Genomic DNA, 25,309 nt, shown 5'->3' with positions numbered 1-25,309 from the left:
TATTGTGCACTTCAATAGCCATCAAACGGTTGTTGATAGCGTTAAGGGCTCCGACAATTTGATGCAAGACAATTAACCACTCGCTATTTTATCTCATCGCCCATGCCCCAAATCCATGGGTTAGTCATTGGCCGAACCCTCCTCATGGGCCCCAAATCCTTGGGTTCTGCCCCCTCGTGGGCTCCAAATCCACGAGTTCTGCCTCACACGAGCCCCAAATACATGGGTTTTGCGGGCTGCCTACCCCAAGTGTGCCCCTACATCCCACAGGCCACCCCACACTCAAGCCCAATCTGAAAATGCCCCCGCACTACACATGGTCCACTAATTTCCATCCACTACATGTTAAATTAGGGATAAGATCACACTCCAGTACATGCAAGAAGTACACTTGATACAGTTACTATGAATTGATACTACAATTTATGTATAAGATTATGAATGTTGATATCATAGATCCCACGTGAATAGTATCATAGCATATGCAAACTACTGCATAAACCAAATTATAAATCTCCACATTCTGAGTATACATTAGAACTTAATCAACATTAAGACCATATTATCATAACTCCTGATCGGTGACCTGAATTACAAATGACCACAATTTGGATGGCACACTAGAATATTAAACATATGGGGTTGGTGATTTAGGTAACTTCATGTCTAGACAGGGTCAGCCCGTGACAAAGATGACATTACCAGGCCACAAATAAATGAGTAGATTCTCATGCCAATTCCCTGCCAGAAGCAATTTGCTCGTAAAAGAAAATGTATTGGGAGGCTCAAACCCAACACATTTTGCAAGGTTCAACAGGTCTATTAGGGCCTGTTTGATTTTCCAAATCGTATGTAAATGCATTGGGAATTAGTAATTATTACTCCACCTGTTTGAAAATGCACTTGCATTTTTGTTTTGAAAACCGAGTCAAAAAGACTGGTTTAAATTTATGGGGCCCACCATGATATATATGATATATCTGCACCGTCCATCAGTTTTACCATAACATTTTGAGGCAGAGCCAAAAAATGAGCCTGATCCAACACTCACATGGCCCACACTAAAGGAAACAGTGGCACCAATACACTTTTAACGGTAGATGTTTGATTCCCTAAATCTTATGGTGTGGTCCACTTGAGCTTTGTTTCGGCCTCATTTTTTGGGTCAAGCCCTAAATTCAGCTGGCATAACAGATGGAGGGTGTGGATAAGACAGACATCACAGTGGGCCCCACATATATTTGGCAGTGTCCTCGATTATGGAGCTCAAAAAAGTAAGTGTCAAATCAAGCATCGATAACAATGCCGTAATTACCTAGTGAAATAATTATTACCCATTTTGCAATGTATTTACCAAAGGTTTGGAAAATCAAACACGCCCTTAGTATTTACTAAAGCTACAATAGTTGTTGAGTACTTTTTAATTATCGATCAGCTTATATATACAAAAATCTGGTGGATCAAGCCAAAAAGTTAGCCCCAAGGGTTTCATTAGGTGACTCATCTTAGTGGACCGTCTAGATTTTGTGCCCACATTTGTGTAAAAAATTCTCACGAAGTTCCCGCGAGGTCGTGCTATGTGGGCCCCACTGTGAAGTCAACCTCATGGGAGCTTCCCATGAGGTCGAGCTGTGGGGGCCCCACCGTGATGCATGTTGGACATCTACACCATCAATCAAATGCACCATTCCATGATGGACCGCAGGCCTAATAATCAGCTCAATCCATTACTTAGGTGGGCCACACACCATAGACAACAGTTGAGAGTGGTTACCTACCCATTAAAATCTTTGTGATCGCTTATAGGGCCACTGAGATGTAATTCAAACATACAGCCGTGCATTGTGTGTGTCCCACATGGATGAGGGGTCACACCAAGTTTCAGTTGTATCCAAAACTTGGGTGGGCCCCACCAAGTGCTTTTAGATATTTTAGCCATATACACTTGATTTTTGGGATATCCCATAATCTAGAGGGGACGCACCAAATGCACGGTCTGGATGTCCGACACACATCATGGCGGGGCCCACACAACACAACTTCATGGGAAGCTCCCATGAGGTCAACCTCATAGTACCATTTCCCATATATGAGTGTGTGCACGGGTGTATGTCACACACACATTGAAAGATGAAAAAAAAAACAAGAAAGGCACAAAGAAAGGAAAAATGCAGTAGGCTGCCCCGTGATAGCACGAAACCAAGGAAACAAAAGCCTAATGAGGCTCTCTCTCTCTCTCTCTCTCTCTCTCTCTCTCTCTCTCTCTCTTTCCATGTGTGTGTGCATGTCTGTGTGCGCGTGTGTGCATGTGTGGGTGTGAGTGTACATAAGGGTGTCAATAGGCCGGGCTCGAGCCTGCCAAAATCAGAATTTTGAATAGGCCCATCCCGAAAAAATTCAAAATCCGGGCCGAGACCAACCCCAGGCCTGGCCCATTGACAACCCTATGTGTGTGTGTATGCGTATATGTGTGTGCGTGTGTGTGATGTAGAACCGATGCATAAACCAAATAACATGTGAGATTAAGTAGTAGAAGTAAGACAATTAACAACAAAACACAAACATTGCCATAATCATCACGAATACCATGAAAACCAAAAGAATATCATGCATAATCCTGACTTAAGTTACCAACATCGTCACACGAGATCATTAAATAAAAGGAAACTAGGATCTAATGGATGTAGGGACATCCAATTAGTATAGGGTATAGTCTATTTCAAAGTAGAAGGCCTAATACAACCTAGGGTACAATTAGGATTTTAGGAAATTAGAAAAATCTAGAAAAGTTAGGAATTTCTACATTTAGGGTTAGGGTTTTGGTAGAGAGGAAAGGGGGTTTTGATTTAAGGATGAAAAGAAGCAAAAATGACAAGGTGTGGCCATACGGCCAACCCGGAAGATTCACACGTGTGGTCATACGGTCACACGTGTGGTGTGGGATAGATGGGTTAGGTCTCTTAGGGTTTGGGATTGAAGATAGGTAAAGGAAAGATGGGTTTAGGAGAAGATGAAGGCTTAGGATGGGAGAATCGAAGAACTTGAAGAAAATACCTTGATGGAGGGGAAAAGTGATGATGATGTGGGGATAGATGGAGACCTCGCACCTCCGTTGATGAAGATTAGCCTCATATCAATCTCCCTTCCACATCACATATGAAGATGGAAGAAGAAGAAGAAGGTAAGAGCCTTTTTTTTTTCTTTTCTTTTTTTTTTTCTTTTTTTAGTCACAAAATCCAATGAGAGAGAATGTCACATGCTCACCCTCTTTTATAGCTCCAAGAAAGCTCAAAAATTACAATAAACACCGTATTTTGTGAATTTTGACGAAAATAACCCTAGTTTAATTAAAATCAACTAAAAACACTCACAATAGTGTCCAAACATAACATAAACAAAAGTAAATCACATAAGCTGATAAAATCTAAGAAAAACTAGTGTGGACGGTCCATGATCAATGGCCCGATCATGTGATCCAATGGCCCGATCGTCACGTCTATCCAATCCAATGATCCGGATCACTCCATAAAGAAGCCCATGTACATTTTCCCAGTGGGGTTTTCCAGATGCTCGCACATGCACATAGGGTCTTCAACACGATCACGGGTACTTGCCTAGCCACTGGGAAATCGGTGCAGCCCGCGTCCTCTAATGTGTACGCAAAGGTGTACGTGAAGTGATGTCTACACAAATGTGTGTGTGTGTGAGAGAGAGAGTGTGCGTGCATGTGCATGTGCATGCATGCGTGCAAGTGTGTGCATACATGTGTGTACTAGTCTTTCAAGCAAGTCGAATAAGTTGGCCGGTAGGTCAAACTAAACCATCGTTAGCCCTACTCACATTGCCAGGTTGACAAATGTGAAGGTGGAGAGGAACATGTGGGCTAAGAAAAGCTCTTCATTATAAAACCATATTAATTTAAAAGAATATTATTTAGAAATAACCATCACTATTTGCACATTGTTTAACATAAGAGGCTTTCAATGGTGATAGGTTTTATGGATGTGAGATAGATTGATGAGCATACAAGGAAAGAACAACAAAAAGCAAACAAAAAAAAAAAAAGAAAAAAGAGGAAGTTCAACTAGAAGTAAAACTTGGGTAAATGAATCATACCTGGTATACAACAACAGCTGCATATGCACCCAAGAAGAAACTTGATAGTGCTGAAGCCATTACTGCTCCTACCACTGCTAATGGCCAGAGGAGAATAGCAAGCCCAGCAAATGGTACACATGCAGTCTCCAAAAAAGGTCCTTCACGACCTATGAGGTCATGAAATAATCGATGCCAACCCTTGAAAAGCATAAATGGACTCTTGCATAAGGCCACTGCGGTGATGACTGGCACATCAACCATGGCACCGACAGCACCAACTAAAAGAGCACCCAGAAGATGAAACAATCTGGAAGGTGGTATAACATTTTATTAGCCAAGACTACCTTATTAGCAACATAACAATCACAGATAAGGTAATACCATCAATAATAATAAATGTCACTGGTATTAAATTACTACAAGCAAGAAATTGTTGGTCCGGAAGAGTGGGAAGTGATAGTCTTAATGTGCCCATTCCATACATGAGCAAGAAGACCATTGATCTTGTTGACAATTCATGGACAGGTGATTCCTTGAAATTTGTCCAGTTTAAAAGATCCTAGCCATTGAGCCTTTGGCCTTTTTATTTGGACCATTTTTGTGTTTATTTTCTTAATAATCTATTTGTAGTCCGCTGTCAGGATTACCAATCTAGAAGCATCGGGGCACCAGTCCTGCATGTATGGATTGGTTCTGACTCCTCAACAGTCCCTCACTAGCGAGGGTATTGCTACATCGTTCCTCATCCAAGAAACATTGCAGAATGCCAAACTCAAGTTAGAGTACACAACTTTAATTTCATAAATAACAGCATCTATTTCCAAGGGCCCAAACTTGAGTCCCCTCTAATGATAACATCCCCGAAAATTTTCTTGCAAAGATCCGAAAGAAAGCCTCAAAGTGCAATAGTACTTCTTTGGTGACTATCACACCACAAGGCCTGCAAACACCATCAAAATATCCCTGTTCTCATTCCTAAACACCCTCCAATACCAGAGGGACTTTGATTTACAAAGTAGTAGTCATAAATTTAAGCTTCAAGAAACCAGCCGTGGGGGGTTTTCTGACATGCTTTGGTGGCTATTTTCATATCCTTGGATCCAATGGCACAATGGCAGTTTTCCAATCATGAAAAAAGCAGCAGCTTGGAGCACAAGATGCAGAAGCAGAAAAGCCTAGCCTCAATTGGCGATACTTTGTTGTTGAAATGTTTCTTTTCAGATTCCCAACATAATAACAAATGGCAAACAATCTATTCCTCGCTTGATTGAGTTTTAGGCCCACGAGCCAGAGGCTCGCTAAATTTTTTATGGGTCTCAAAAATCTGAATTTAACAGCATGGAGGCCTTATCTCATCCTTTCATTCCCTTATCAGACCAGTTAAAATTAGAAGTGATAATTCTTACATTTTACCCATTTCCCATATTGGAACTTTCAATGTTCTAGGATTGACTTTCAACCTGAATTCTATGGAACAATTTATCAGCCTCATCATAAAAGCCTTTTACCAATTAATCGTGGTCTGCTACATGAATTCTGTTCTGCAATTTTGTAAGAAAACAAACTGATGCAACAAAGAGAAACTAAACATCTAGAAAACATAAACGATTTATATGGTTCGGCATTGTGCCTACTCCACATATGAGTTCCTGTCAAACCCGCAAAAAAAAAAAAAAAAAAAAACCAATCCTTTCCTGCGTAACCCTAATTCAACCCTATAAACAATATTTATACCCCATACATGGAAACACCCTAAATACCCTATTTTGGCCAGGTCGGGTCAACCCACTAGCTGCAAATTCTTTTTCTCATTCGACAGTACTTGAACACTTATTCTGGTATTTGTTGTAACTTTCAAGTTAAGGGCTTCCTCATTTGGTTGCTTACATCATATGATCCCATTGTTATTGGAAAATTTTATTTATTAATAATATAGCTGGTCTACTCTGTTGCATGGAGTGCTTACATGAAAGGATTGGTTCATCACCTTTTAGCTCTTTTGTTCATCATGCTAATGCTTTATTTGATTTAGTGCATTCTGATATCCAGGGACCATTAAAACTCACCTCGCGATCTACCTATCATTTCTATACAAAAATATTTGTAAGTTCTCATGATATGTTTGTGTTTTTCTGCTCAATCATAAAAATGAGGTCTTTTCATATTTTAAGAAATTCCATTATTAACACCACGACATTCCCCTTGAAGTATACCACCCATTTCTCTAATTAATACAACTGCTTGTTCCACTAATATATACCCAACTCTTCTTGCAGCCAATTCCCAATTGAGGTACAAAGCCAGTTGGTCGCAATGGTTCTCTCAAGAATTAGGATTGATTAGGATTAAACATTTTCCCCAATGGCAAATATGACTACCAATATGGGTTAAGACCTCGCCCAAACCCCCCTCGTGGGCCCCGAATCACATGGGTACCACCTCACACGAGCCACCCACCTCACACGGGCCGCCCGCCTCGAGTGTGCCCCTGCATCTCACAAGCAACCCCACTCAAGCCCAATGTGAAAATGCCCTTGCATTACTCCACCTGGCCTACCTACCACAACTGCTGCAAGTGGGTGTTGTCTTCAAAAAGCCTTATTTGAACTAAAACAAGCACCTCGAGCATAGTTTGAGAAAATTCAATAATGTTGCTCAACAAAGTCCTAAAGACTACTCTATGCTTGTTCATCAATCTGGGTCCAATACAACCATTCTGCTCATCTATGATGATGATGACATCATCAGTAAAAATGAAACAATTGTTATTGTCAACTTGGAAGTGACTTCAAAATTGATTTCATATGAAATACATGGGAAATTTGAGTTGTGCTTAGAAGTCGTGTCTTCCACATGTAGGTATGTTCTGTCATGCCATCAGTACACCAAGGATCTGATTACCCTTGCTAATCTTACTGATGATTCGAAGATTGTCGGCACACCTCTTGAGCTAAATTTTAAATTTAACTCTGCCATGGGTGGGAAGCTTCCATACCCGCTGATCCATAGTTGATTAGTTGGCAGTTGATCTATTTGACAACCATAGGACTAGAAATGGCTCATGATGTTCCCATTGTTAGTCAGCTTGATTGATCCATAATGCCCACATCTACAAGCAGTCTGCAACATAATCTGGTAGTTATGCTCCACTCCAAGCAAAGGACTTCTCATGGCATCAAACCAGGGTTGCACGAAGTGTGAAGCAAAGCAGGAAGCTCTTTGTCATGATACATATCAAAGGAAGCACCGCATGATGGACTGTCCACATTGAAGGTGGGGCTCACACAATGGACAGTCCACATCGAAGGTGGGCCCCACATGATGGATGACCCCATATTAATGTGGGCCCACATAATGGATGGTCCACATCAAAGGTCGGCTCCTAATGATAAATAGCCCACATCCAAGCGGGCTGGCACGATGGATGACCCACTTCAAAGGTGAGGCAGACATGATGGACGGTCCACATCAAAGGTGGGCTCTACATTGTGGGTAGTAGACATAGAAGCTAGGCTCCACATGATGGATGACCCATATTGAGGTGGCCCCACATGATGGCCAGTCCACATCAAAGGACAGCCCCTAATGATGGATGGCGTACATCCAAGGCAAGCCCCACGTGATGGGCAACCCACATGATGGACAGTCCACATCAAAGGTGGGCTACACATGACGAGCAATTAATAATGGTGGGCCCCGCATGATGGATGATCCACATCAAAGGTGGGGTACACATGATGGGCAATTAATAATGGTGGGCCCACATGATGGATGATCCACATCAAGGTGGGCCCCACATGATGGACAGTCCACATCAAAGGTTGGTCATGACCTGCATGATGGACAACCCACATCAGAGGCGAGGCCCACATGATGGATGGTCCACATCAAAGGTGGGCTCCACATGATGGGGGTGGCTATTGAAGGTGGGCCCCACATGATGGACAATAACATTGATGGTGGGCCATGGGATGACCAACATTGATGGTGGGACCCTAATGATGAATCGCTCACATCCAAGGTGGGCCCTGCATGGTGGAATTGAGAGTAAACAGCTTAGTTGTGTTTAGATAGAAGTAAGTGAAATGGATTTGAAATTCAAATGCTTTGTTTGAATGAGATTAAATGGGAAGAATTAGAATGCATTGTAATTTTTCAGTATATTCATAGGAACATCTATGATATCCCAAATCATCTTTATATCCCAAATTAGTGTAAATATTTGATATTTAACAAAATGATTGTAAAAAGCCCATTAAAATACATACTTTAGCTAAAAATGAGGAAATTTCGAGCCTCAAGTGGGCCACAAACTTTAGGATCACAAGCAAGCAACTTGCCAACGATTTTTAACTGCCCATTTAAATGGTCAACCTTTGGATGCCTTGGATAATTTTATTTGTGTGATTTTAGTAATGTAGCCAACAATTGGATTGTTTTGGATTATCATCAATGAGTCACGTGTATGGCAAACATGTGTGTAGCGGCACCTTTCTTTACTCATGCGACTATCCCAGGGAGCTTAAAAAGGCATTTCACCCCATTTACTTCCAAATCCCTCTTAGAGAGAGGAATTCATTTACAGAATCATTTACTCCCATTTCCATGCATTTACTTCAATCCAAACACACCTCAAATGCCTTTTATTCCCAATTCTCCCATTTACCTTCATTTCCTCCCATCTAAACGGCCCATGTGCTTAAAGCTACTTATCCCCATAAGTTTTTTTTTTTATAGCTTTTTAACCTCTCTCTCACTCTCTCTCATGGTCCATATCAAAGGAGGCCCCACATGATGGATTGTCCATGTCAAAGGTAGGGCCCACATGGTGGATGGTCCACATCAAAGGTGAGCCCCACATGATGGATCACCCATATTAACGTGGGCCCACATAATGAATGGTCCACACCAAAGGTCAACCCCTAATGATAAATAGTCCACATCCAAAATGGGCAGATATGATGGACAACCCACATCAAAGATGGGGCCCACATAATGGACAGCCATCCATCAAAGGTGAGCTCCACATGATGCGCAACAGACATTGAAGTCGGGCCCCACATGATGGATGTCCCACATCGAGTGGCCCTACAGGATGGACGGATCACATCAAAGGTCAGCCCCTGATGATGAATGGCCCACATCCAAGGTGAGCCCCAAATGATGGGCAACCCACATTGAAGGTGGGGCCCTTGTGATGGGCATTCCACATCAGAGGTGGGCTCTACATGATGGTAAATTAATAATGGCAAGCCCCACATGATGATGATCCACATTAAGGCGGGTCTCACATGATGGACGATCTACATCAAAGGTCAGCCCTAATGACAAGTGGCCCATATCCAAGGCAGGCTCCGTATGTTGGATGACCCACATCAAAGGTGTGGCCTACATGATGGACATTCCACATCAAAGGTGGGCTCCACAAGATGGGCGGTGGATATTGAAGGTGGGCCCCGAATGATGGATGACCAACATCAAAGGTGGGCCCTACATAATGGACGATGCACATTAAACGTCGATACCTAATGATGAATGGCTCATATCCAAGGCGGGCCCCACATGATGGACAAACCACATCAAAGGTGGGGCCCACACAATGAACAGTCCACATCAAAGGTTGGCCCCACATGATGGATGGTGGATGTGAGGGGGACCAAATAGACATGAGGGACAAATACTTATGATTTTGGAAACTAAAGATGATTTTCTACTTTTTGGTTGATATATGTTCTTTACCAAACATACATAACTGCAGAACAAGTAGAAACCAAGATAAGCTACTTGTGACATAAGTAGCATATCTAAAGCAACTTACAATCCAAACACCCTCGAAGTGTCAGACACGTCTTTGAAACTAATTGCCTACCTTGACTTAGATTGGGCTAGTTGAGTTTGTTGGGGAATCGCATAAGCACACAAAGTAATCCAATCGCACAATCAAGTTCAAACACAAACAATCCGAATTTTACGTGGAAAAACCCTTGTGGGGAAAAACCACGGCATAAAGTGACAGTAATGCACTATGAAAGCAGAAAATTACAAGAAAGAGATTACCCGGTTCGAACAAGCCTCGAATCTCCCTAATAAGCCAAGTTATGCCTTTGAAACCCTAGGAACGAATTAGAAAGACCTCTGGATACTCCCGAAGCTTCTATGAGAATCACAATTGAAATCGGAAACACATCCCGCACTTGCGTAATTCTGCGCGCGCGCTTAATGGCACTTTCGATGGCAGTTCAATGGCATCGACAATCTGTCGATAGCATTGAACTCCTTCGATGTCATTGAGTAGAATACCCAAATGTTCCAGTAACAAAACATGGATTTTTCGGATTTTTCCGATGGGACTTCGACGACATTGAACCCCTTCGATGGCATCAAGTATGACACCACAAAGTGTACATCAACCAATATGGCATTTCCAGATTTTCTTGATGGCATCGAGTAGCTATCGATAGCATTGAACAACTATCAATGGAATTGAATGGTTTGTCGATGGCATCAACAGACCCTGTTGGTGAAAGATTTGAGACATTGTCATAGCTTCTTTTCCTCATCTCTAGTTCTACCTTGCATCGTAGCTCCACCATTGTTTCTTGTGCACACTCCATTTTCCTTTACGCCTTTGTCAAGCCCAGAAAAGTTGCACAAAACTTGAACTTCTCTATGGGAACCACCTTAGAGAGCATGTCAGTTGGATTCATGCTCGTGTGAATTTTCTCTAGAATCACGCCTCCTTCCTCAAGTACCTGTCAGATAAAATGGTGGCATACATCAATATGTTTAGTATGTGAGTGATAAACAGAGTTTTTAGCCAAATTGATTGTGCTTTCGCTGTCACAATTAACTAGCACGACCTCTTGCTGAAGCCCCAAATGATTTATCATTCATCTCAACCAAACACCTTCCTTGAAGGTTTCTGTCACCGCCATATACTTAGCTTTGGTTGTGGAAAGAGCCACAATATACTAAAGCTTAGATATCCAAATGATCGCTCCATCTGCTAGTACAAACTAGTAACCGGAAGTCAACCTTCTATTATTCACACTGTCCACGTAGTCAGGATCCACATAGCCTACTAATTCCTCAAAAGATAAGACGTGGTCCTATGTACCTCGAATGTATCGAAGTAGCCATTTTACTGTTTCCCAATGTTACTTTCCGAGGATAGACATATATCTGCTAACAACACCCACCACATATGAAATATTCGGTCATGTACAGATCATGACATACGTCAAGCTGTCAACTATACTTAAATAAGGTACACAAGACAACTTGCTTTTCTTCATCGGTTTTAGGACATTGTTCTGCAGATAACTTGAAGTGAACCGCGTGAGGAACACTGACCGGCTTTACCTTCTCCATCCCATACTTTATCAATACCTTCTCAAGGTATTCAGCCAGAGATAACCATAGCCTGTTCCTCTTGTCTCTGTGTATGTCAATGTCGAGAACCCTCCTTGCAGCCCCCAAATCTTTCATCTCGAATGTGCCTGATAACTGAGTCTTCAATAGGTCAATCTCAAACATACTATGACTGGCGATAAGCATGTCATCAACGTACAAAATCAGGATAATGAATTTCTCATAACTCAGTGTTTTATAATAGACACAATGATCATATTCACTCCTGGTAAACCTCTGACTCACCATGAAAGAATCAAACCTTTTATATCGTAACTTAGGCGACTGTTTCAGGCCATACAATGACATTTTCAACCTGCAAACCTTGTTCTCTACCACTTTTATTTTGAATCCTTCTAGTTACTTCATGTACATCTGCTCTTCCAATTCCTTGTGCAGGAAGGCAGTCTTCACATCCATCTACTCCAACTCGAGATCACATTAGACAACTAACGCCAATACGAATCTGATAAATACTTCATTACAGGTGTGAATATCTTAGTGAAGTCGACACCTTTATAAGTATATCCTTTCGCTACCAATCTTGCCTTGTACCTATCATGTTTCTTCTTAAAGATCCACTTGCGCCTGATTGTTTTACGTCCGACGTGAAGCTCTACCAGCTCCCACATCTCATGCTTGTACAAGGAATCAATCTCATCATCCATCGCTACTTTTGACTTTTCAGCATCAGGCTCATCAAGAGCCTCTTGAAAAATAGACGGATCCTTCTCATTCGTAATGAAGGCAAAAGCGATGTTTGAGTCATCCATGTATCTCGCCGATAACCTGCGATCCCGCAAAGGATTCCTTCTCACAGGTGGTTGCTCCACCTGCTCTTATACCTCTGTGTGCGTCTCTATATCTGCCTGTCTCATTTCTATCTAACTGAATGTCCACAACCAACTTTTCCAGTTCCTTGTGCTCATCCTTTTGGAACAAAGATCCTTCGTCAAATTTGACGTCACGACTAAGAATGATTTTCCATGTGACCTGGTCATAGAGCCTGTACCCTTCACACCACTACCATAGCTAAAAAAGATGCACTTTTTAGCTTTAATCTAACTTATATCTCTCAACTGACGATAGATGAGAGTACGCATCGCAACCAAATACTCGCAGTCCCGAGTAATCTACCTGTTGACCACTCCACACTTCTTCTGGAATTTTAAATTCAATGGCTATAGAAGGGGACCAATTCACCAAGTAATAAGCTGTGTTAACGGCCTCAATCCAGAATTCCTTGTCCAACCCAGCATTATTAATCATGCATCGAGCCCTCTCAAAGAGATTCCAATTCATCCACTCAGCAACACCGTTTTTCTCTGGTGTGTGGCGCACTATATTGTGCCTCATGATCCCTTCATTTTTGCAATACCTATTAAATTCCCTAGAAGTGACCAGCGTTATCTATCCTTAATACCTTCACCTTTCGCCTTGTTTGTTTTTCCACCACCATCTTCCATTGCTTAAAGTTGGTGAAAACATCGAATTAATTTTTCTTAAAATAAACTCACACTTTTCTAAAATAGACGTTAATAAATGTGACAAACCATGATGACCCTCCAACATAAATTACGGGCGACGGCCCCCATATATAAGAATGCACATAATCAAGAATACCCTTACAAACATGTTTACTAGACTGAAAAGATAATATTGAATGTTTGCCATATATGTAATGCTCACATATATTAAAATCAATACTTTTAAAGACTGAAATTAAACAACGGTCAGAAAGTACCTTCAGACTCCGCTCACTCATGTGGCCCAAGCGTGCATGACACATACATGCAGACGTGGAATCCACTACAGACATTACAGCTCCACCTGATGAAGTGCTCCCTATCAACCTGTAAAGATTTCCATTCCGTTGTGCCTTCATGACTATGAGTGCCCCCTTTGAAACTTTAAGGACACGATCAAAGCTGATGAATCTGCACCCAAGTGCCTCAAGTGCACCTAGAGATATCAGGCTCTCCTCATCTCAGGAACATGTCTCACTTTAGTTAAGGTATGCTTCATATCATTAAATATCTTGATGCGTACCGATCCAATACCTACCACATTATAGGCATTACCATTGCCCATAAATACCTGGGCCACCATCGCACTCTCTGTAACTAGTTAACCAACTCCGATGAGGAATCATGTGATATAATGCCCCATTATCCAAAATCTACTCATTCTTACGTTCGTCATATGAGAGTCCGACCATGGACATTGACATCACATCATAACCACTCGTACCTTCATCGGACTTTGCAGTGTTGGCATCCTTAGAAGAAGCCTCTGAATTCTCTTTTATTGCCTTAGGATTTTAACAACCCTTCTTCATGTGCCCAGACATCCCACAGTTTCAGCACTTCAACTTTCCTTTGCCCTTTCCCTTGGATTTGGACCTCGATCAAAAAGATCCATTGTCCTGCACAGAATTTCATCCCCTCGTAACCAGTGCAATTGTAGAGGCACTCACGTCACCACTTTTCTTTCTCATCGCCTTCGATCAAAGGGTGGAGATAACGGTATCGATGCTAGTGGTTGATCTACCAGTACACAACAAGTCCTTGAATGACTTATACGAAGTTGGGAGAGAATTCAACAGGATGCATACCTGATCCTCATCTTTCATCATTTCCTCCACATCTAGCAATTTGCAAATTAACTTGTTAAAGTTATTAATGTGGGTCTCAACATCAGCCTCATCCGCCATCTTCAGATTGAACAACTAAAGCTTCAAGTACAAGTGATTCTCAAGATATTTCTTCACGTAGATGTCCTCTAATCTTGCCCATGTATTTGCTGCAGTTTTTTCTCTCATGACATTGTAAATGACCTCATCCATTATGCACAATTAGATAGAGGTTCTCCCTTGCTTATCCATTTTGTTTCATTCATCATCTGTCATAAATTCTGGTCGCTTTTCAAGGAGAGCATCGTCTAATCCTTGTTAAACTAGGAGACCGGTCATCTTAACCTTCCATAGTTCAAAAATATTTTTCCTAAAATATTTTTAAACATCGAACTTTGGATTAGAAGTCATTGATACTGTGCTTTCATATTCAAAACTTCTTCCCAACACCAAGCTCTAAAACCACTTGTCGGCGAATTGCGAAAGCATACAGAGATGAATCAAGCAAAGTACTCCAATCACACAATCAAGTTCAAACACCAACCATTTGAATTTTATGTGGAAAAACCCTTGCGGGAAAAAACCATGGCACAAAACGATAGTAATGCACTATAAAAGCAGAAAATTACAAGAGATAGAGATTATCCGATTTGAAAAAGCCTCGAATCTCCCTTACAAGCCAAGTTATGCCCTTGAAACCCTAAGAACAAATTAGAAAGACCTCTTAATACTCTCAAATCCCGATTACACCCATGTATATAGCCTCTATGAGAATCACAATTGAAATCAGAAACAAATCCCACACTTACGCAATTCTGCACGTGCGCGTTCGATGAAACCTTTGATGGCATCAACAGTCTACCGATGGCATCGAACTCCTTCGATGTCATTGAGTAGAATACCAAAACATTCCAACAACAAAACATGGATTTCCAGATTTTTCTGATGGCATCTTCGATGGGACTTCAATGGCATTGACGACCTGTTGATTGCATCGAACCCCTTCGATGACATCGAGTAGAACACCACAAAGTGTCCAACAAGCAACATGGGATTTCCGAATTTTCTCGATGGCGACAAGCAGCTATTGATGGCATCAAACAGCTGTTGATGGAATCGAATGGTCTGTCGATGGCATCGACAAACCCTATTACTGAAAGATTTGAGACATCAACAACAAAGTTAAGAGTAGGAAATCTTAAACTGGCCATTGGAAAAACAAGAAACACAAACCTACCTCCAAATCAAACAAAGAAGTTGAATATGGAGCCATGTCCTTCTAATACAGTGAATTAGCATGGCTTCTAGTCGCATTAATTTTTCAAATCTCTACACCAACTCCATTATCTAGTGACAATGCAAGTACAATTAAAATTGCATCTAACCTAGTTGTTTCATACATGAACAAAACATATAGAAGCATATCATCACTTTATTTTAGCTAAACTAACTAAATGGTATTATTACTTTCCCACATACCTCTACATGTTATTAGCCCGCAGACAATTCATCAAGTTACTAATAGTCTAACAGTAAATACGGCATAAATGTCAGATTGACAACCTTTCTATCATTCAAATGAGCAAGAGTTTGAATAGGGGTGTTGAAGATATATTACAGATGCGGCTAGCAATTGTAACAAATAAGGATTGGGCCGTAAAACATTTTGGATTTAGATTATTTAAATTGAAATTTCACACTGTAGTTCACCTTTAAATATGTGATGATGCCCACACCCAATACAATAAGTAAATAAATAAATAAAGTTATCTCCTCTTTGTTCATTGAATACACATAGCTAACTCCATGTTAGTTTGCTTAAGCTGATTGATTAGAATTTAGTCCAAAGTTGATGATAGGTTTTAGAGATCTCAACATTCATATGAGCATAGCTAAACATGATGAATGAGATCTTCATCAGTGTTTTAAATAGTGCTCGTAGCATAGTGGTAGCATAGCGTAGCCATAGGGCTACGTAGTGTAGCTAAATAGTGTAAATCCCTTGTAGCGTACGCGGGTCTGTAGCCTACGCTGCAGTATAATTAATTATTTATTTATTTATAAGAATGATGACAACATTTTTTTTTTTTTGTTTGTTAAAAATAGTGTAGAACTCATATTATTTAAAAATAATAATAATAATAATAATAATAAACTTAAAATGTAAAGTTAAAACCAAACCCTTCTTTGTTTACTGGGTGATCCTTTGTTAAAGTTGGTGTGAAACTCACACGCTAAAAAACCTTTAAAACTAAACTTAAAAGAAAAAGGATTTCAAGAGAAAGTTTTCAAAAACCCCTCTTTGTATAGATGACATCTTTATTGTACTTAATACTCTTAATATGTAGGATTTTTATTTCTTTTCATACTTGTGAGTTATGACTTGTGGTTTCAATTAGACATTATTAATTAAAGTGGTTTGATTCAAAAAAAATTAAATGGTTTGCTTATAAAGTTGTTGATGTGATAATTATTTGATTTGGTTTATGACTTTATATGTGGATTGGCTTTTGATAAATGGTAATTAATAACTTGTTTGAATATGATTATACTTGAAAAAAAAAAAAGAATCATCTTTTAGGCATTTTTATATTTTTTGCTTTTTGCTTCCTATTTATTATATTTTTTCTATATTTATTTATTTTATTTTATTTTAAGTATCATTTAACTTACGCTACACGCTACAGAGGGTTGAACGCTATGCAACACGCTACTGCTATTTAAAACATTAATCTTCATTCAATAAAATATTGTTCTCATTACATATTTGAGTGACTGCTCAATGGTGTGATGAGTGAGATCTTCATCCAATAAAATATTGTTCTCATTACATATTTGAGCGAGTGCTCAGTGCTAGTGGTCAACCAGTGAAAAGAGAAACGTGCTTGGTGAGTGCTTGGTAGTGGTGGTCAACCAGTGAAAGCTCTCCCTCTTCTTTGCTTTCACTCTACCCTCCTCTAAATCTTCTTCTCTCTTCTCTAAATTGTATATACCAATAAAACTTAACATGATGTCGGTTAGAGGTTGATTTACTCTGTAATCTCTAAAACTTCTCTTCTCTGCTTTCTCTCCTCTCCTCTAGAAATCTTCTTCTCCCTTCTCTGCTTTTGTATATTCCAATAGAACTTAACATGCCGTTGGTTAGAGGTTGATGACTCTATAATCCCTAAAATTTTGCATATATTATGAAACACTTTATCAACCCTCCAATACACTTTATCAACCCTCCAATACAATGTTCAGACCCTTGCTGTATATAAGAGGGAAAATTTTGACTTCAGAACAAATTAAAAAAGAAGTTGGAATTTGTTTATAATCTTCAGCTGAATGTATATTTGAATTTATAGGCTTGTGAAATGACCCAAATACTATCAATAATAAAAGCTTCAAAAATCATTGTCAATTGTCAATGGCTCTAAGTTGATGCATCACATGGGTTGAAAATGAATGGTGGGCTAATGAGGGCTTTTAGCAAACCCCAAAGATGAAGGAGAGCGGAAGATAGTTTTCAACAGACAAAAATCAAACCTGATCTCATACAGTTTCCCATTGACAGGTTCTTGATTGCGAATGTCCTTCATAATTGAAAAATAGGAATGGAAGCATACATCTGTGAAGTCCCTGACCACAGTACAGCTTCGTTTGACGGTGCTCCAAGTACCATTCTACATGCATAATGAAACATTTCAAAACCGAAAGCCTTTATCAATAATCAGAACCGATCTTGAAAATCAAATTCTGCAGCATACCAAAATACAATGAATGAAATCATTGGGCTTTCCTTCTCCAACAGCATCAAAGGTGGCAATCAATGGAGAAAATAAGCCGTATCCCGCACCGGCTAGTATACTCCCAATAATGCCAACAAATGGCCACAAAACCAGCAGAACAGTAACACAAATACACATCGTGACCTTCAGCAATGGCCCTAGCTGTTTGGCTCTGCCATCAAAGAAGTAAAAAATAATGAGATACATAGGAGACCAATGAAAGAGATAAACCATGGCAGCTAGATATTACCTAGCTATGCAGTAATATGTCCAGAACACATGAGCTGGCCAAAGACCCAAAATGACAGCCGAATTTCCGATGGTCATGATAAGGCATACCAATGGGCAGAAAATGACACCTGAGAAGAGAAACAATGTAGATTTAATGACATCATTCATAAACAACTACGAGTGAATCCGATAAATATGATACTGTTTGGATGCCCTTCTTACTATAACTGATCGCAATACACTTGTGATCGAATTATCAGGGCAACAACACACCATGTCTTATTTCAATGCAATAAAATATTCAAAAATCAACCCAATATCCTGATTTCCAATATTTCAAGTCAAATTCATATTCCAAAAATCTCGAGTTTGGTTAGAACTGGGAAAAATCTTAATGGACAAATTTCCAGCATAAACCTATAAAATAAACATTCGTTATTTAAGACAGAGATAACTCGCATGTACAGATATATTCGAATACCATGCATGAATGGCATTTTAACAATCAACAGCGAATGAATACAACTTAAACTGAGAATCAGATAAAAGGAATCCAATTTCCCCAAATTACAAGAAAGCATTAGAGCCTTCCACCAGCGCAGTGGTACATACATTAATATAAAGAACTTAAAATTCATCAAAGCAAATAAATCTCAAAATCCCAACTACACATTACAATTTACCTGAGCAAAGTGATGTACCAATCTCCAAAAACACACTGAATTGAATTAAAATACAAGGGTGAAAATTACTAAAAATAAATAAAAGAAAAAAACATGGACAAAAAAAAAAAAAAACATATGCTGACACCCACGCTCATGATTTTCAAACAGAAATTTCACCTACTTCCCAAAATTGAGAAGTACCACTTTAATTCCCAACTGGAAAATGGGTGTGTGCAAATTAATTAGGGTGGGTGAAAATATCAGTTCCTTGTCCAAAAAACCATCAACAGAACCACCCTCCAATAATTGCATACACCCAATTTCCATTTTGTAATTGAAACAGTACAACACAAAAGTACTAGTTTGATTCCCAAAGTGCAAAATAGGTGTATGAAAATCAACGAAGGTGGGTGTAAATATCAATTCCCTAATCCAAAATCTTCAACAAACAAAACAAATTAAAAGATAGAATGTAAAACCAGAACATACCTTTAATAATGCCCAGAAGGAGCAGCCCAAGGAAGAAGGGAAGAAAGAAGAGAAATCTCCAACAAGTAGCCCAAAAACCGCTTGGAGGCTCCATCTCGCTTCTTTTCAGACCCAGATCTCACCAATCACTTCACACCCATATCAAAATAAAACCCCATTCACTGCCCAAACCTCCCAAAATCCAATATTTTTCACTTGGCAAAGGAAATCCAATCAAAATGGGGAGGAATTACAAGGACATCACATGCAAATGAACTCAAAATCTATGCTTCTCACACACTACAAAATCAATAGAAAGAAAATAAAAGTGAAAAAGATAAGTGGGTGTCAGCTTTTCTACTTCAAATTCCTCTTCTTCTTCTTCTGCTTCTTCTTCTTCTTTTTCTTTTTCTTATTGGAAATGTAGAACGGTTAGATAACCGTTTGGAGATGCTGCAAGACACAGATATATCAGTTCGAACTTAAATGTAACTAAAATACACCTTCCCAAAAAAAAAACAAAAAAAAAAAACTTTACAAGAGAGAGTCGAGCAGAAGGGACGCGGATTGCGTACTACCCCCGCCCGTCCCTAGCTCCGAACGGGCAGATCTGTGGCTGGCCCACCGTGATGTATCTTACATCCAAGCCGTCTATCCATTTTCTCAGATTATTTTAAGGCATTTAAACAAAAATGAAGCTGATCCAACGGTCAAATGGACCACACCACAGATGACTCTTGCATTTAATGCAACCAAGCTTATTATTTGGTATGGTCCACTTGACCGTTGGATCTGCTTCATTTTTTGTTTTTATGCCTTAAAATAATCTGAGAAAAGGGATTGACGGCTTGGATGTACAGATACATCTTGATGGGCCCGCCCACAGATCTGCCCGTTCGGAGCCAGGGACGGGCGGGGGTAGTACGCAATCCGCGTCCGAGCAGAAGAAAGTGTCCTAAAGCGGCATCCAATACAAACGTTTCTATGGTAAAAGAATAACGTACAAATCGATGTGTGGGTCCGTCGTGATGTTTTAGTGAAATCCAATCTGTCCATCATATTCTGTCTTATTATCCTTTGATTCCAAAATTCAAGCTGGTCCAAAACACGTCTGCCACACCACGAAAAATCATGCCTAAAAAATTTAAAATCAGGGGTTGTAGCCCACCTTACTAAGGAAATTGTAAGAATTTTTGGATATCCACTCATCCTTATCGGATGCATCTTCTGAATGGATTGGATGAAAATATATTAAACAAAAAAGTACTCATATACAATTTGGAAAACCTTCAATGGTGACCGTCATTACCATAACTGCTTCCTTCCGTGTGACCCATTTAAGTTTCTGATCAGATGGATTTTTGGTATCAAAGGAGAGCGGCCATTAGAATTGGATCCAGCCTTTATTGATTCTGAGTTAGTGTCCCACGCACTGTACACGTGGCATTCGTGGTGATGCAATTCGAATCGTCCAAATCGTGCAAACCGTTGTGGATAAGATGGTATGACGAAATTCTTACCGATTTAACGATCTTAACCATCTGATTTCGCTCTTTGAATTTGACCACCAATTGTGGCCATTCATGATCATACACACGGCCTCTGTACACGTGGCATTCATGAAAATCATCTTCAACCGTCCAACTCTTCGATATCTAAGTAGATGGCTCATGTCTCCAAAATCAAAGTGTTTGGAGGAATCTACCGTCCGGTAAATGAACATTTATTTGTTGAAGTTGAATTGTTGATTTTTTTTCTCTTTAAGCGCATATTTGATGGGCCCCAAAAGTAGAGTTTTTATTATGTATTCTGACTGAATTTTTTATTATAATTGATCTGAAGTGGGCCCTATGACTTTTACGGTTTAAATTGAGATAAAAGCACGCGTGTGTGCACTAGTTATGAGAATGTTCATGGATAATCATACTTTGACGGGTATCAAATAACTCTATTTCCAAAAGCATTGCTACCAACCCGTAGTAATAAAATATAGCTAAGCTGAGACTCCTATGCATCATTTCTTTAAAGGGTGGTGACTCATCCATCTTATACGTGGTATTGATGGGCAGCTATCTAAATCATTCAAATTATGAATCTCATTGTGGACGAATGATATATACAAAAAATTATATTGATCAAGCAATCCTGACCATCCATCATCAAATGGATGGTTAAAAGTACAACAGTGAATGGCCCAAATTCAAAGAGCAAAATCAGGGTCTTATTAGTAAAGTTGTGAGGTTACGCTTCATCCATAGTTAGGTGGCCTGTTTGGACGGTCTAACTTTCCGCATAACTACACTGGAAGTGTCTCATTCAATTTTCTAATGATGCGAAGCTAAGATAGGAATCTAGCGGGAAAATATAAATAAGATACATCCCCCATTTGTATTAAATTCTTAAAGCGTCAGGCAGGACTCTGTGGGGCCAACCGTCGTATGGGTTTTATCCATGCCGCTTATCTGTTTTTTCAGATCATTTTAGATTATAAGCCTAAAAAATAGGCTGGTCCAATACTCAAAGTGGACCGCACCATAAAAAGCAGATGAGATAATGAAACTCACCGTTGAAACTGTCTTAGGAGCCACTGTGATGTTTATTTGCTATCAAACCACTGCTCATATGGTTATATAAACCTGGATGAAGGGATAATACAAATATCAAGATTGATCTAAAACTTCCACGGTTCACAAGATGTTTTTAAGAGTGGGAGTTTAATCCCTATTGTATGGTCGAGCCTTGATTCAGACTCATTTTCAGGTGAAAAATTTACTACTGTACGACTCATTTATGGCCCTTTCTCAAAAATGAACACACTTATTTTTAGCTCACGAGAATAAGCCCCAACTGTACGTACAGCTTTTCCAGGTCGAAAATGCCCCTGCTTTTTCAGCTTTCTATAAAGCTTGGGCTCCCTATAGCTACGGATTGTATCCGTAGTTGTAACCCCAGCCATAAGCCACCGACTACAAGGGGGTGGACAACGAGTCGGGGACCAGGTCGACGGGTCGGAGCTAGGCCTATGTCTATGGATTATAACCGTAGCCATAACCGTAGTGCTATACAATTTTTTCTCTTGCTTTTAAAAAAAAAAAAAAAATTATTATTAAAATTTTTTACATGGAGAACTTTATTCTACCTACATTTTTCTCTAATACATATTTATATAAATATGTATATATAAGCATATTATATAAGCATATAAAAAATTCTCTCTCTTTTTTTTTTTTTTTTCATTTCTTTCTTTATTCATTTAACGAGAATATCTTCTAAACCAAAATTAGTTACTTGACGTACCACATATGATATTGGGGTAGGAGAAGCTACTTTAGCCAACCAACCTGGTTATTTTCCAAGATTCCATTAGGTCAATGGTTGAAAATCCATTTCATTCACTTCACAGTCACTTTTAATCAGTTTGCTGTCAATTTCATTCATTTCATTCACTTTGCGGTTAATTTCATTCACTTCGCAGTCAACTCAATTCATTTCATGGTCAATTCTCTTCACTTCATGGTCAATTCCATGCATTTCACGACCAATTCCCTTCATTTCACGGTCAATTCCATGCATTTCACAGTCAATTCTCTTCACTTCACGGTCATTTCCATGCGTTTCACAGTAAATTCCCTCGATTCTACTTCACTTCACAGTCATTTCCATGCATATCACGGTCAATTCTCTTCACTTCACAGTCATTTCCTTGCATATCACGGTCAACTCCCTTCACTTCACAGTCATTTTCATGCATTTCACGGTAATTTCGGTGTTTCCACTTCACTTCACGGTCATTTCTATGCATTTCACGGTCAATTCCCTTCACTTAACGATCATTTCCATACATTTCACGGTCAATTCCCTTCACTTCACGGTCATTTCCATACATTTCATGGTCAACTCCCTTCACTTCACGGTCATTTTCATGCATTTCACGGTCAATTTCGGCGATTCCACTTCACTTCACGGTCATTTCCATGCATTTCACAGTCAATTCCGGCAATTCTGCTTCACTTCACGGTCATTTCCATGCATTTCACGATCAATTCCGGCGATTCTGCTTCACTTCACGGTCATTTCCATGCATTTCAGGGTCAATTCCCGCGATTCCGCTTCACTTCACGGTCATTTCCATGCATTTCACAGTCAATTCCCTTCACTTCACGTCACGGTCATTTCCGTTCATAATTGACCATGAAATGTATGGAAATAACCGTGAAGTGAAGGGAATTGACCATGAAATGCATGGAAATGACCGTGAAGTGAAGCGGAATCGCGGGAATGGACCCTGAAATGCATGGAAATGACCGTGAAGTGAAGGGAATTGACTGTGAAATGCATGGAATTGACTGTGAAGTGAAAGGGAAGCGCCGTACTTGATCGTGAAATGCATGGAATTGACCGTGAAGTGAAGCAGAATCGCGGGAATTAACCATGAATGCATGGAAATGACTGTGAAGTGAAGGGGAATCACCATAATTGAACGTGAAATGCATGAAATTGACCATGAAGTGAAGGGAATTGCCCGTGAAATGCATGGAAATGACCTGAAGTGAAGCGGAATTGCCAAAATTGACCGTGAAATGCATGAAAATGACCATGTAGTGAAGAGAATTGACCATGAAATGCATGGAATTGACCGCAAAGTGAAGGGGAATCACCGGAATTGACCGTGAAATACATGGAATTGATCGTCAAGTGAAGTAAATTGACCGTGAAATGCACGGAATTGACCGTGAAGTGAAGGGAATTGACTGTGAAATGAATTGAATTGACTTGAAGTGAAGGGGAATCATCGGAATTGACCATGAAATGCATGGAATTGACCGTGAAGGGAATTGATCACAAAATACATGGAATTCACCATGAAGTGAAGGGAATTGACCGTGAAATAAATTGAGTTGACCGCGAAGTGAATGAAATTGACCGCGAAGTGATTGAAATTGATCATGAAGTGAATGAAATTGATTTTCAACCATTGACCTGATAGAATCTTAGAAAATAACCAGTTTGGTTGGCTAAAGTAGCTTCTCCTACCCCAAAATCATATGCGGTATGTCACGTAACTAATTTTAGTTTAGAAGATACTCTTGTTAAATGAATAAGGAAAGAAATGAAAGAGAGAGAGAGAGAGAGAGAGAGAGAGAGAGAGAGAGAGAGAGAGAGAATTTGTATATGCTTATATATACATATTTATATAAATATGTATTAGAGAAAATGTAGGTAGAATAAAGTTCTCCATGTAAATTTTATTTCTTTTAATTAAAAAAAAGGTGCATAGCACTACGGTTATGGTTACGGTTATAATCCGTAGCCATAAGCCCAGCTCTAACCCTATTGTAACCCCATCGATTTTTGTGGGTCCCATTATGAGGTATGTGTTATATCCAAACTGTCTATCTATTTGGTGAACTCGTATTAAGGCTTGAGAAGAAAAATAAGATAGATCTAGCTATCAAGTGGACCACACTGTAAAAGGCAGTGGAGGATTGAACATCTACCATTGAAAACCTTTTAGAGGTCACAGAAGTTTTGGATCATTATGAAATTTGTTTTTCCTCTTCATCCAGATCTTTGTGACCTTATGAATAGATTGGATGGAAAATAAATGTTATGGTGGGTCCTACAAAAGTTTCAACAGTGAAAATCAATTTTTCGCTGCTCTTTGTGGTGTGGTCCAGTTAATCTTTGTATATGATTTTTTTTTTTTATAATGCTCTGAAATGATCTCGAAATATGGATGAACATTGTGGATATAATAAATACATAATTGTGGGGCCATGTAACTTTGATCTCTTTTGAACTGTTCGTACAACTAGGAGTTCGAGGAGCGTCAGTGCTCGTCTTCGAGCACCAACCGATCTGCTTGAATGAAAAAGCAGGGGCATTTTCGACCTAGAAAAGTTGTCCGTACAGCTGGGGCTTATTCTGGTGAGGTAAAAAGAAGTGGTCTTAAAAAGATAAATACGTCGTAAATGGGTCGTACAGTGGTAAATTTCTCTTTTTGGGTTCATCTTAAAATGATTTGGTAAAATGGA

At 39.6% G+C, this 25,309-nt stretch overlaps 1 protein-coding gene across 2 annotated transcripts in view; it reads right to left on the bottom strand.

Moving 5' to 3' along the window:
* LOC131246204 (uncharacterized membrane protein At3g27390-like) overlaps positions 1-19,759 on the bottom strand; it is a 32,782-nt gene extending 13,023 nt beyond the window's left edge. The window contains exons 1-5 of one of the 2 annotated variants that reach the window (XM_058246108.1): positions 19,296-19,759; positions 18,161-18,269; positions 17,890-18,082; positions 17,669-17,805; positions 4,117-4,405 (exon numbers count right to left, since the gene is read on the bottom strand). In XM_058246108.1, the coding sequence (XP_058102091.1) occupies positions 4,117-4,405; positions 17,669-17,805; positions 17,890-18,082; positions 18,161-18,269; positions 19,296-19,389 (822 nt within the window). In that variant the 5' untranslated portion in view covers positions 19,390-19,759. The remainder of the gene's footprint in view (positions 1-4,116; positions 4,406-17,668; positions 17,806-17,889; positions 18,083-18,160; positions 18,270-19,295) is intronic. The other variant, XM_058246109.1, reaches the window with a different exon arrangement.
* Positions 19,760-25,309: the final 5,550 nt, after the last annotated feature.

The sequence above is a fragment of the Magnolia sinica genome, chromosome 5 (assembly GCF_029962835.1).
Source record: "Magnolia sinica isolate HGM2019 chromosome 5, MsV1, whole genome shotgun sequence".
Taxonomy (NCBI): Eukaryota; Viridiplantae; Streptophyta; class Magnoliopsida; order Magnoliales; family Magnoliaceae; genus Magnolia; species Magnolia sinica.
Note: the sequence above shows the minus strand (reverse complement) of the source record. Positions and strands in the feature narration are given on the sequence as shown.